The sequence below is a fragment of the Mustela lutreola genome, chromosome 11 (genome assembly GCF_030435805.1).
Source record: "Mustela lutreola isolate mMusLut2 chromosome 11, mMusLut2.pri, whole genome shotgun sequence".
NCBI lineage: Eukaryota > Metazoa > Chordata > Mammalia > Carnivora > Mustelidae > Mustela > Mustela lutreola.
In genome coordinates, this window is record NC_081300.1 from 8,756,703 (window position 1) to 8,769,214 (window position 12,512).

General features: G+C 45.9%; 2 protein-coding genes across 6 annotated transcripts in view; one reads left to right on the forward strand and one right to left on the reverse strand.

Annotated features, from left to right (window-relative positions):
• The window catches only part of CCDC102B (coiled-coil domain containing 102B), a 320,660-nt gene extending 320,038 nt beyond the window's left edge, over positions 1-622 (reverse strand). For all 5 annotated transcript variants that reach the window (XM_059140061.1, XM_059140060.1, XM_059140062.1 and 2 more), the window contains exon 1: positions 402-622. The gene's annotated coding sequence lies outside the window, so the exon portion shown is untranslated. The remainder of the gene's footprint in view (positions 1-401) is intronic.
• Positions 623-667: 45 nt separating this feature from the next.
• TMX3 (thioredoxin related transmembrane protein 3) overlaps positions 668-12,512 on the forward strand; it is a 42,609-nt gene continuing 30,764 nt past the window's right edge. Inside the window, exons 1-4 of the mRNA XM_059140068.1 lie at positions 668-925; positions 1,937-1,991; positions 9,089-9,128; positions 10,301-10,424. Of these exons, the coding sequence (XP_058996051.1) occupies positions 880-925; positions 1,937-1,991; positions 9,089-9,128; positions 10,301-10,424 (265 nt within the window). The 5' untranslated portion in view covers positions 668-879. The remainder of the gene's footprint in view (positions 926-1,936; positions 1,992-9,088; positions 9,129-10,300; positions 10,425-12,512) is intronic.

The following is a 12,512-nucleotide window of genomic DNA, read 5'->3' on the forward strand; positions in this document are numbered from 1 at the left end:
TTGGCTTAATCTAAATCTTCTGATATTTTGGGTCCTATAAAAATGTCACCTAAATCAGATGTGGTGATCGCAGCAGGCATCACCTCATAAAAATATACCACTTTTATAAATATTCTGTGTTGTGTAGGTGAAGATAGCAGCAAATATTTTATAGTATTTTACTCTTATCAAAAGGAATCAAAAAGTAGGAACGAATCATCAAAATTTTATAATCAACTTTACTTTTTCGGGTTCCAAGAGAAACAGTTTTTAAGACAGGACTCCTTTAGTTGGCAAAGACGCACTGACAGAGCTCACTACCAGAGCAGAATTCCCACTTCGCAAACAGGGTCAAAGATTCCAACGAAGACACGAGCTTCACCATCCGTGGCCTCCACCGCTCGACACACGCAGACACGCACCTCTTCTCCCGAACCGGACCGCTCGCGGCACAGAGGCTGCAAGCGGAAGCCCCGGCAGAACCCAACTTCCAGCCGCATCGGAGGGTGTCTCACTTTCTGTACATTTAGCCGGGATCGAACTTCCCGGAAACGCCCCCAACGCCGCACGCCGCCCCGCCCCCGCAGGAAGCCGCCCACTCGCGAGGTTCCCACGCTCCCGAAGGCAGCGGGAAGCACACGGACTTTGAAGGCACGACTGCGCAAGCGCCCAAGTTCCACGCATGCGCCGCACTTCTGCGCATGCCCAGAGGCGGAGGCCGGAGGGGTCCTGGGAGGGTGGCGGAGGGTGGCGGAGGCCGGCCTGCCCCGCCCCCGCCCTCTGCGCCGGGCTTCCCATCGGCGCGTCCACGGGCAGCTTCCCTTTCCGGGAGGGCAAGTAGCGGCCGCCGGTTTTTTTCTCGTTCTTTTCCGTGGTTTTTGCGGCTCTCCTGGAGCAGGCATGGCAGCTGGGCGACGCAGCGCCGGCCTGCGGCTCTGCGCCACAGGTAAGGGCCGCCCGGGGGCGATGGGACGGGCGCGCGCGGGGACCCTCTCCCGGGTGGGGTCGGGCCGGGCCGGGTCTCCCGCCAGCTTTCGGAGAGGCTCTGGGATCCTCCGAAATACACCCGGCTTCTGGGTCCTTCCCCTGACGCGGATGCGCCGGGGACCAGGGCCAGGAAAGGATGCGCCTGTCTTCCGTTTGATTCTCGGCTCGGTGTGGCAGGAAGTTTCAGCGGCGCTGACTCCATTCGCAGGCGTGAAGGCTCCGCCAGCCGAGCTTGTGGCCAGACCTGGCTTTGGGACCCACCGAGGGGTATGGCCAGGGACAGGTCATGATGGCCAGGGACAGGTCATGATGGCCAAGGACAGGTCATGATCAGGTCGCCGGACCGTGCGGTGGGAGAAGTGATCAGAGTAGGTGGTGGCCTTCCCCAGCCTCCTCTTGCCCGCGTCGAATGCCCTGGTCCCCACGGTCTTGTGCTCACTTCCTCCGCGGCCTTTTGGTTCCCCCTGTGTGCCGGGCTGGGAGAACTGTTAGTGTTAGAGATGTCGCTCAGTTTTGCTTCTACCTATGAAGTTGAAAAATAAATAAGGAAATAAATAAAACATAGTGTTTTGAATATGCAGTTGGAGTTTACACAGAGGAGGAGAGAACTACTCCTGGAGAAATAAAAATGATCTCTGTGTAAAAAAAAAAAAAAAAAAAACAAAAGATGGAATGGAAAAAGGGAAAAAAAAAAGGTTAAGAGAGTAAAATTATGTTGAAAGGGAACCTGTGTGTTTCAGATTTACTAGCCCACACCTTGCGGGTCACAGCCTGGGTGCCTGCAGACTGAATAGGAGAACAATGGACTACATATGCTTGGGCATTGATCGTGCCTTGGAATGGATCGGTGATGGATTTTATGGTAGACTGTAAAAAATCAGAAACATTTTATAGATGACTAAGCATGTAGTGTGAAACAATAAATCAGCACTTGCTGTAAACATTTTGTCCTTTTTCCCTTTTTTTTCAGTTTTCTTACTCGATATGGCTTTCTGCAAAGGATTTGTAGAAGATTTAGATGAATCGTAAGTATATATGTATTTTAAATGGTATCTTAACTGTTTTAAACTCTGGAGTTCTCTACATGTTTCCATGAATCTATTTTAATGATAGAAACCTTAGTGACTGGTGTTCATATGGCACTGATTTTGTTTCAGAAGTTGTCCTGAGTGCTATTATAGATGTACAAAGTGGGGCTGTACTCAGTAGAGTTTACTGACGGTTCTATCTTCTGTTTTATCATTTTTCATTATATTTATTAGCTTTTCTCCTTATATCACGATTGAGCAGGTACTGGAACTTAGTAATCATACTGTATATTTGTTTTTATAGTACCATAGCATTAATCAGAAACTCTTGGTTATAGTAGGTAGGTGGGTGAGGAGTCCTGCTCCAGACAGACCATGATCCTATGTGTGATCTTTCGGGCCTGATCATAGGTAACTGCAAGGCTTTTCCTGGCAGGCCTTGAGGGGAAGCTGCTCTCCCACCGCAGACTTGGTGCACAGCTAGTGCATTGCAGTCTCTGGAGGGAGTTGTAATCATAGATCCAGGCCCCGAGGCTAGCCAGGCTCACATGCATATCTAACATGTGCAAGTGGCCTCTTTTGGAGGCCTCCTTCTTGGGGGCCTTAACCTAGACCACTCCTAGGCACCTCTACTGAGACCACCTTATCTAGGGGGTTGGCTGAGACATTCTTTGCTTGCAGTACTTTTCCACTCCTGTCCCTTTCCCCCTTTCCTCTCCTTCCGTGGGTTCATAAAGAGGCAGAAGCCATTGGTTCAGTGCCCCTCTGCAGGGAGTGAATTCTGTCTATGCTGCAACCATCTGACTCTTGCTTAGTACTGTTTCACTCGGAAAATGGAACATTGAGGAACTGGTGCCTTTTTTTTTTTTTTTTTTCTGTTGGTTTATGTTGTCACAGTAAGTAAATAAAGTCTTGACTATTACTTTCAGTTTGGTTTATTGTCCTAATTAACTACCTCTACACAACAAAATTGGTACAGTAGCAGGGTGGTCATATGAACACAATGCTGTTCTGGAAGAGTCGAATTCCTGAGGATCCCAGGGAGCACTTTACTGGCCATGCTGATGTTTATTGGGGAGTGACAGCAGATTCTGAAGGGAACCATGGTGGGGTTTTTGTTTTTGTTTTTGTTTCGCTTTTGAGATTTTACTCATTCATGTGAGAGACAGAGCATATGCAAGAGAGAGCATGAGTAGGGGGTAGGGCCAGGGGGAGAGGAAAAAAGCAGACTCCCCACAGAACTGGGCTCCATCCCAGGACCCTAGGATCATGACCTGAGCTGAAGGCAGACGCTCAACTGTCTGAGCCACTCAGGAACCCCTGAAGGGAACACATGCTAACACGGAGGTAATATTATTAAACTTGGTGTCTGGAGGGCTGTGTCACTATAGACTTCCTCCTTTAGAATGCCCTCATGGTGGTGACTTTTACCTCGGGGCTAAGGTGGGTGGCAGAGAAGGAAGGAGTGTGTGGGCAAGCACAGATTCCTAAGACCCTCTCTCTCTCAGCTGGATGCTATGTGAACTTGACAGTTTCTTGTCAAGGAAGAACGCTGCCCCACTCTCACAGAGGTCGTGGCCTCTGTGAGCCATCCTGGTGATCCCTTGGGTCTCCATGGAGAGACTGGGACACACTGGATAATGAGACTATTAGGCAGACTCCGATGTCTAGGTCTCTGTTTGCTGTTCCTGCTTGTTACTGGACCCACGTAAGCCTCCTCACCACATCAGTTCATTCAGTCTGTGACACACTCCAAGCCTTAAGCGAAAAATATCCAGACACAGAAGAAGCAGCCACCACTAAGCCTGCAAAGATTGACCAGCACAAAGAGTGACAAAAGCGTGGGAACTGAGCACCTTTTCATGGGCAACCCAGACGTGAGCCTTTCTGGAAAAAAGTCTCTGGGTCTGTTTACTCAGTAATGGGGTCTCAAAGGAGGAGAGTGGTAGCTCCTTACTGGGTCCCTCGTGGCCAGATGTTAAGTCACGAGGGATCTGATGGGCAGTCCCACTAGGATCAGCATGGTGACAGCCCCTCTAGCACAAATTGTGTCCCCACCAGATGAGTGGAAGAGCCCTAAACATCTACCCAGACCTCGAATAGCTGTTACGTTGAAGTCCCCCTATCCCCAGGGTGGGCTGGACATCCTGTGCCAAGGTCAGCGTTCATTAGGAAAGTGGGGGAGAAATGTACTTCTTGGGCCTTTGGGATACCCGTGCACAAGAGAGTGGGAGCTCGAATTCCTCTTCTACCAGGAGGAGGAGGACACACAGAATGCCTCCCGCTTTGAGTCTGTGATGACCCTTTTGCCCAGGCTTGGCTCAGGGTGAGCACTTTCAAGCCGCTACTACTAAATGTGTTACTGGCAGAGCTGTGATGCCTCTGTGTACTCCCAGCCACCCGTGTCCCTACGTGCCAGTGGGAATTGCTTTAATTAGGGCCATTTTAATGGAACATGTGGAAGACTGTAAACCTACTTGGTTGGTATCTCAGTCTTCTGAAAACAGTATTGGCTGCCTGGTGAGTAAAGGAAACAGCCGTCCTGATTGCTGAGCTGAAGGAAGACAAAGTGCTCTGTGAGACCATTTCTCCATTCAATAGCCCCATTGGGCCTTTGCACAAGGCCTTGGGGACCAAGAAACTGTTATTGCTGGTAGGTCCCTCACTACTCTGCACTTGTCACTGGTGGTACCTGACATCATGAAGAAGCTACTGGAGGTACCTTGGTCTGTGGCACTTAACATTGCAAATCCCTTTTCCAGTAACACTCCCCGATGGGCTGATCAGGGTCAGTGTCCTTCATGTGGAAGGGATTCCAGCACATCTTTAATGTCTTTCTATAAGGCTCGTTAATTCCACATCTGTGTGCTATCAGTGGGGAGGCCATGGTCTGGAAAAAGTCTTGCATCTGGAGGAGACACTGGCTTTTTACTGTGTTGGTGAGAACCTCCCTAGAGGGCCTAGACAGGGCACTGCCCAACCAATACTGGATGCCATGTTGACTCACAAGTGACATTGTGGCTGGGTTTTAACATAGGCAACATATAAGGACCTAATTCCTGGACCTGATCTGGGAAGCAGGGTAACATCCATTCCAGAGGAGACCGTTACCAAACTTTTGACCTTTTTTGACTACCCCCCACCACTGCCAAAAAAAAGGAGGCCCAGGGATTGGTGGGCATATGTGGCTACTGATACTGTCACACAGCCTTGTGGGGACCTTGATGGCACCCTTGCATTGGGTTACCAGAAGGGCTGCTGCTCTTGAGAGGGGCCCCAAGCAACAGGATTCCCTGAAGGCCCTACGGCAGGCCACGAGGCCTCCCCCTTTCCTGATTCTGCTCCAATCCGCAACCACTATTTGAATTACACGTGTCAGCACACTCAGGTCACTGATCAGAGCCTGTGGTCGGAGGACAGCACTATGGGCCAGAACAGACCAGTCGTTGGCTGAAAGGTACACCTCCTTTAAGAGATGATTGTTGGCCTTGGATGAGTGCAGTAGTAGGCTCACGAGTGGATCTTTCAGTCACGTTGCGAAATATGGCCAGCTCTGGGTCTCAGGTGAAGTGGAGAAGGAACTTACAGGAGCCCAGCTGGAGTCCTGCAACTCCATGAAAAGGTCTCATGAGTGCCACTCCACCTCGGCAATAACACCAAAAGAGGTATTGCCTCCTCTGGCCCAGTGGGGACCCACACAGACTGCTAGGACCTGGTCACTAATGGCACCTTTGGGTTAGCTTAAAGGAACTGGGTGCTGCTGCCATTCAACCTGAAGGAGACCTGTCCTTCATCAAGTGTGGTGGAGAGCCCTACACGGTGGGCAGCTTCGTGCAGTGTGGAAGATCATCTGCCCCACTCCTGCACCTCCTGCTTACTGCTCCAGGCCCAGCAAACGAGCTCTGCTGTTGTCTCATGGGCTGTGGCTAATGGCTTGGCCATTTGGTTGTGTAGCGTATAGAACACGGCCCCCTATGGAAGTGAGACATCTGGATGGAGATCATCTGCTTCTCCTAAGTGTTTTTTTCTAAATGTTTTTATAACCCACAATTAAATTAGTTTCAGGTGTATAGCACAGTGACTCAGCAGTGCTGCATGTAACGCAGCGCCCATCAAGAGAGTGTCTTGTAGCCTGTGCGGATGCTCACCAGAAAGGCCCCGATGCTGCAGGAGATGTAACTGGTGCGCATACCGTGCTTTTAGCTCAGTATGGAAACGGAATCGTTCTCCACACCAAAGCAAGCAGGTGCCCAATCATTTGCCTCTGGAATCACGAGAGGATGGCCCGTGGAAGGTCAGATGGCATCCTAGACTAGGCTAGCAGTACCCGGGCTGCCACTATGGCGAGAAGACAAGAAGACAGCATGAAAAAGCCTTCTTCTGGTCAGACTTTGGTCAAGGCTAAGACTGCTGCCCCCAGACGCTTTCCTTCAAGCGAGTGGGCTAGGCATTCTTGGCAGACAGAACAGGTTGGGCTCCTTGTGGCGTCCATCGTGTCCCAGGATCAGCTGACACATTATTTGAGTTTCCCCTAGCCATTTGCATGAGTTCCGTGGACCCCAGCCACACTCTCCAGACCCCGCAAGACCACATTTTTTCCCTCTTCAGTTTCTCTGAGAACACTGCTTCTGATAACAGCCCTCGAATTTATGCTCAAGCTAGCCAGCAATTTGCCTGGTCCTGGGCATACAACAGACTCTCTGAACTCCATATCTCCCCTAATCCACAAGGCTGCTTGAGGGTTTTAATGAATATCTGAAGTATGGGCTTGACGAATGGCAGGGGACAAGATTCGCCAGCCTGGTCTACACATCTAGGCCTGGGTCTCAATGCAGCAGTTCCCCAGTCAGGTACTTTGTCCGGTTGTCTGGCCCCTTCCTTCAGTTTGACAGTTACTCACTCTACAGTCTGTGTTGGGGACCTTATAAAGGACTTCCATGCCAACTCCTTCCCGAAGACTCAGATCAGGGGAAGATGAGAATGGCTATTAAACGTTAAGGACTGGGAGACCGTAACCTCCTGCTTCTCCCCGCGTTGGTGCAGAGTATGAGTGTCTGCCTCAAGAACAGTGGCCATCAATGAGAGGTGTCTAGTTCAGCAACTTGCTCACGGTGGCTGTATTACTTTGCCTAGGTAGTTCCATTGTGAAAACAACAGAACTTTTTATTAAGCGTGAGAGGAACAGAGGCAGAAGATCTGGATTTACCAGTCTGGGGGATTGACTGAGGGTGCTGTCCTTGCCCATGGTGCAGGACAGACTGTGTCACATCTGGACAGATGTGAGCGCCGTTGGACTGAAGAACTCAGATACTGGACAGGTGTTCTCTTTGTCTTAACTGTAGGTTGAAGAATCTTCCTAAAATATCCCCATAAAGAACTTTTGTCATTCATTCAGTATAAATTAAATATAAGTCACTGTGGAAGGTACTAAAGATGAAACAAGCGTATTTATGGTTGGATAATATGTAAATACAACGTGTGGAAATTGATAAGAATCCTAAAGAGGATTAAAGACAATATGGAGAGATTGTTTCTAGCTGTGAGGAATTCAGGAAGGCATTATGGAGTAAGAAATGCTTTTAGCTGGATCGGATGTGAACACGAAAAATACATAAAGTCAGATAAACACTGTGAATTTAGCTGTGATAAATACCATGGGCTGATTGGAAATCATGGGATGCTTATATTTGAGTGGAGCCAGCACAGGAGGACATGTAGCAGCATATACTACTTTTTGTAGGTGAGGGAAGGGTACCTAAAAAGTGTCAGATAAGAGTAACACGATCAGATGATCACAGCTGTTTTAGGAGAACTCTTTAACTGCAGGCTCTTGTGTCGGGGGGTCCCCCAAAGCACCCCCAGGCTTGGTTATTGACCAGGAGCACTCAGGGGACTCAGCCTATTGTGGAAGTGACAGTTACGGTTTATTGCCGTGAAAGGGCACCAAGCAAAACGCCAATGTGGGGTAAGTTCCAGAGGAAACCAGGAACAAGTTCCAAGCAAGAGTCCTTTCCTAGTAGAGTCTTACAGGATGTGCTTAATTCCTCCATTAGGAGCTGTGACCACATGTGTGAAATGTTCTCTACCAAGGACGCTCGTTAGAGACTCAGTACTTAGGGAGTCTTATTGCGGGGTGGTCATGTGAGGACCTTCGTGCCTAGTCTGTACCAAAATTTCGGACTCTTGGAAGGAGAGCAGATGTTTATCATAAAACTACTTTGTTTGCACAGCATTGGAACAGTGAGCTATCTTATCAGGAAATGGTGGAAATCCTCCTGAAATTCAAGTTTCTGGATGCCAACCAAGGGCTAGTCTTGGAAGCAGACCTTGTTAAAGGACAGCAGTCTCAGTTTAGCTGTGCTAGCTGTAATGCGTAAGAGTAAATGGAGTAGAGGGGCCAGGAGCTGAGGCTTGTATCTGTGTTTCTACCAAGTCCCACTTAATTTTTTTTTTAATTTATTTTTTAAGATTTTATTTGAGAGGGAGAGTGAACATGAGTAGGGAGAGCTGCAGGGGGAGGGGAGAAGCCGACTCCCCCACCAAACAGGAAGCTTGACGCGGGGCTCTATCACAGGACTCTGGGATCAGGACCTGAGCCTAAGGCAGGTGCCTAACAGACTGAGCCACCCAGGTGCTCCAATTTGTTGTTGTTGTTGTTGTTGTTATTATCATTATTATTATTATTTTGTACTCCTGATTACTTTATCAGTTCTGTGCTTTTTAAAAGATGTTTAATAGGGGAACCTGGGTGGCTCAGATGGTTAAGCATCTGCCTTCGGCTTGGGTCATGGTCCCACTCGAGCTTCACATCAGGTTCCCTGCTCAGCCGGGAGCCTGCCTCTCCCTCTCCTTGTACTGCTCCCTTGCTTGTGTGCTCTCTCTCTCTCTCTTTGTTAAATAAATAAAATCTTAAAAAATTTTTGAAGTAAAAGGTGATTAATGGATAAGATTTAGAGGTCACTTAGTAAAAATTTTACATAAAAACTTGAAAGAATTTGTTCAGTGCTCCAGTATTTATCAGTTTATCAGCCCCGTGTATTGTAATACAAACAAACATGCATTCGGAGATTTGTTTTCTCATGTTTGTTTTTTAGGTTTAAAGACAATCGGAAAGATGACATTTGGCTTGTAGATGTGAGTATTTATATTTTTGTATTAATTACCCCGGCCATTTTAAGTATGATTTTCTATTCTCCACATAGATAGGGTAATGTATAGTTAGTGTTTATGTATATTATCCAGTTTTTGTCACAAAATATTATGTAGATTATTATATTAAAATGAACATCGGAGCCTTAAGGTTCCTGGCAAGGGAACCTGTTTTTGCTGAAATTCCGAAGAAGTTGACACATGAATTATGTCTGAGGGAGATTGCGGTATGATTTTACTACAAAATACACTCTTCTTTTTTCCTATTATGCAAGAAATTGTTTAGGTTATTCTCACTTGACAGTAAAAATCTTCCTTTCATCATAATGGGGAACAAAATCAGATTTTCATCTTCTTTTTTTCACTTTCAAGTTTAGAATGTATTTAAACCTCATGTTGTTTGGGATTTTAACTTGCCCCAGTAAAAATGTAGTAGAGAGGCAGCAAAAGAGAGAGACCGAGAACCGCAAAGCTGGCAGTTGCTGGAGTCAAGCGATGGGGCGCAAGAGTGTCCATCGTTTAATTTTTCCTCTCTTCTTTTGTGCATGTTTGAACATTTCTGTAATGTTGAAAGTAGGTAAATCTTACTTCGTGAAAGTGTAAGAACTGGAGGAACCTGTTTTTACCTCAGCCCTCTGGTGATCCTGAAGAAAAAGGAACTGTGATTTTAGGTTAATCAGCCTTGTCCCTTTGCCAAGCCAGTCATCTTAGTGATTTCCCATCCCTTGCTAGTAGTTACGCTTAAAGTAGCAAAGGTACCTATGGTGTTGGGATTTTCAAAACAGAGATAGACCAGTGTTCGTCGTGAACACTTAAGGGAGGTATGTGTGATGTACGTGTATTTGTCTCCTATGACACAGACTGACTTTGGACAAAGATGTTTTTACTGTAAATTATCTGTTTTAAATAGGATTAAGTAGTCATTTTAAATGAACTTAAGGTAATATCAGTGTTGAGGTATATGCTAGGCATTAAACTAATTAGATTTGTGTGTGTTTTGTCTTTTATTACGTAACTACTTTAGAAATTATATTTAGACTTTTTGTCTAAAATGAACTCTTCATCAGATCATTTAGTCAAAGAGATTCTTTAAAAATTAATATTGATATACACAATAGCACAACATTTCAGTGGTTGTCTTTTCTTTTTTCCTCAAGTTTTATGCACCATGGTGTGGCCATTGTAAAAAACTGGAACCGATTTGGAATGAAGTTGGTCTTGAGATGAAAAATATTGGTTCTCCAGTTAAAGTTGGAAAGATGGATGCTACCTCCTATTCCAGTAAGCATTTACTCAGTTTATTATTTTACTGTTCTCATAGTGAAAAGGTGTACTGAACATGAAGCAGTATTCAAGGTAGGAGGAAGAAATACTTCTTTTTTGCTCAGGTAAGTTAATGTTATCTTAATGATTAAAGATTGTATATTTTATGAGTTAAGTGGTTTAGCCGTCAAACGTGTAATATGTAGTGTATGTTACTCTTCTGCCCCACGTGTATCTATAAGCCACTGTTTCTCCTTTGAGCCCCCTTGAGAGACTCTGTTTACCTGAGGCAGCTACAGAAATTTGAGTGTCAAACTCTGGATGTTGCTGTGTGAATTCCGAAGGAGAGTTGTCTCAGGAGCCAGAGATGATGTGGGAGAGGAGGAGAGAGAGACCTGTAGGATGAGATGCGGTGGAAAAAACACAAGGGCGGACCAGCAGAGTATTCACATTAGAGAGAATATTACAGCAAAATCTCAACAGTTGGAAATGAGCTTAATAAGTATGTACGAGAGAATAGGATGTCCTAAAGTGGAGGTTGGCTTTGTCCACCTGTGGACAGAATCTGGCCCACTGCCCATTTTTGTAAGGGGGGCTCTATTGGAACAGAGTTACACTCATTTGTTTACTGTTGTCTTTGCCTATTTTCATGTTCCACTGGAGGAGTTGAGGAGTTTCAACAGAGACTCTGCCCCACAGTGCCTAAGATATTTGTTATCTGACCTTTTACAGACAAGTTCACCAATGCCTATCTTAAAGGATTTGAGAAAAGAAGAATTTAAGTTTAGAGAAGTATGAAGTGTCATAGAAATTTGGAAAGAGCATGGCTTCAGAAAGCAGACCTGAATTCAAATCCTGCTTCTGCCTGCTACTTTTGCCATATAAAATGGGGACAGTTTCTTAACGTCTCTGAGCTCTGATGTCTGCGTTGGTAAATATTTAATTGTCACGTGTCTTTCATTGGTTTTTTTGAAATGAAATGATATAGCACATGTCAAGTCCTTTGTAGTATTCAATACATGTAGGTTCCCTTTTCCTTTAATCAGTGAAGAAAGTGGAATTCTGTAATGCACATTTCTTTTTAGGAAATCAGGATTATACTCAGGATACAGCTTTGGAAAACGACAGGCCCATGTTTTTGTTTGTTTGGTTTTGGTTTTTTGTTTATTTTTTAAAGGTTTATTTATATGTTAGAGAGACAGAGGGAGATTGCACGTTCAAGCATTGGGGGCGGCAGGCAGAAGTAGAAGCAGGCTTCCTGCTGAGCAAGGAGCCCAGTGTAGGACTCAATCCCAGGACCCTGGGATCAAGAGCCACCCAGGCTCCCAGGACAGGCTTATGTTTTAATCCCATATCTCCCTAGTGCTACTTCTGGGTCTTTGGGGAAGGCCTTAACCATTCAATTTTAGTTTCTGTGTCTGTAAGTGGGAGAGTACTAATCCTGAAGGTGGGGAGGATTGTATTAGCATTTCGCATGCAGAATTCCTTGCAGAGTGCCTAGTGCACATAAGACGACGTATGAGACCGGATTTTAGGGGTCTGTCACGTCATGGTGTTAAAGATTTTATCAGCTGTCAATTGAGAGGTAATGGGCATTTTTGAGAATCAGTTGATTTGATAAAAATGTTTTTGGCGGCAACATGTACAGTACAAAAGAAAAGCATTTAGTCAAGAAAATCATCTAAGTCCATTTTTGTATGCCATCTTGGTGCTCTACAAAAAGATGCTGGAAGCCCAGACTTAGTAATGACAGTGGAGTGAAAGGGGACACAGTAATCCTCACAGACACCTTCAAGGATGAAATCACAGATGTGATCGTCTGGCTCTGTCCTGTAAAGAAGAGCAATCAAAAGTAGTGGGACATGATTCTTAGCATAGCTGCTGAACCACACAACGGCTGGTTATATGGAAAAGAATAATTCATTTTCTGTGTGTTTCCATGTTAGCAGCTGCTGTGAATTTATGGGATTTGGCTTCCTGATGTTCTGGAACAGGGAACTAGAGAGCAGTTAGGTGTGAGGGATGGAATTATAGTCAAACAAATAAGTTGTTAAACCTTTGAGAGGAGACCAGAGCGATAGCAGGAATTACTGTAGACAGAGACTG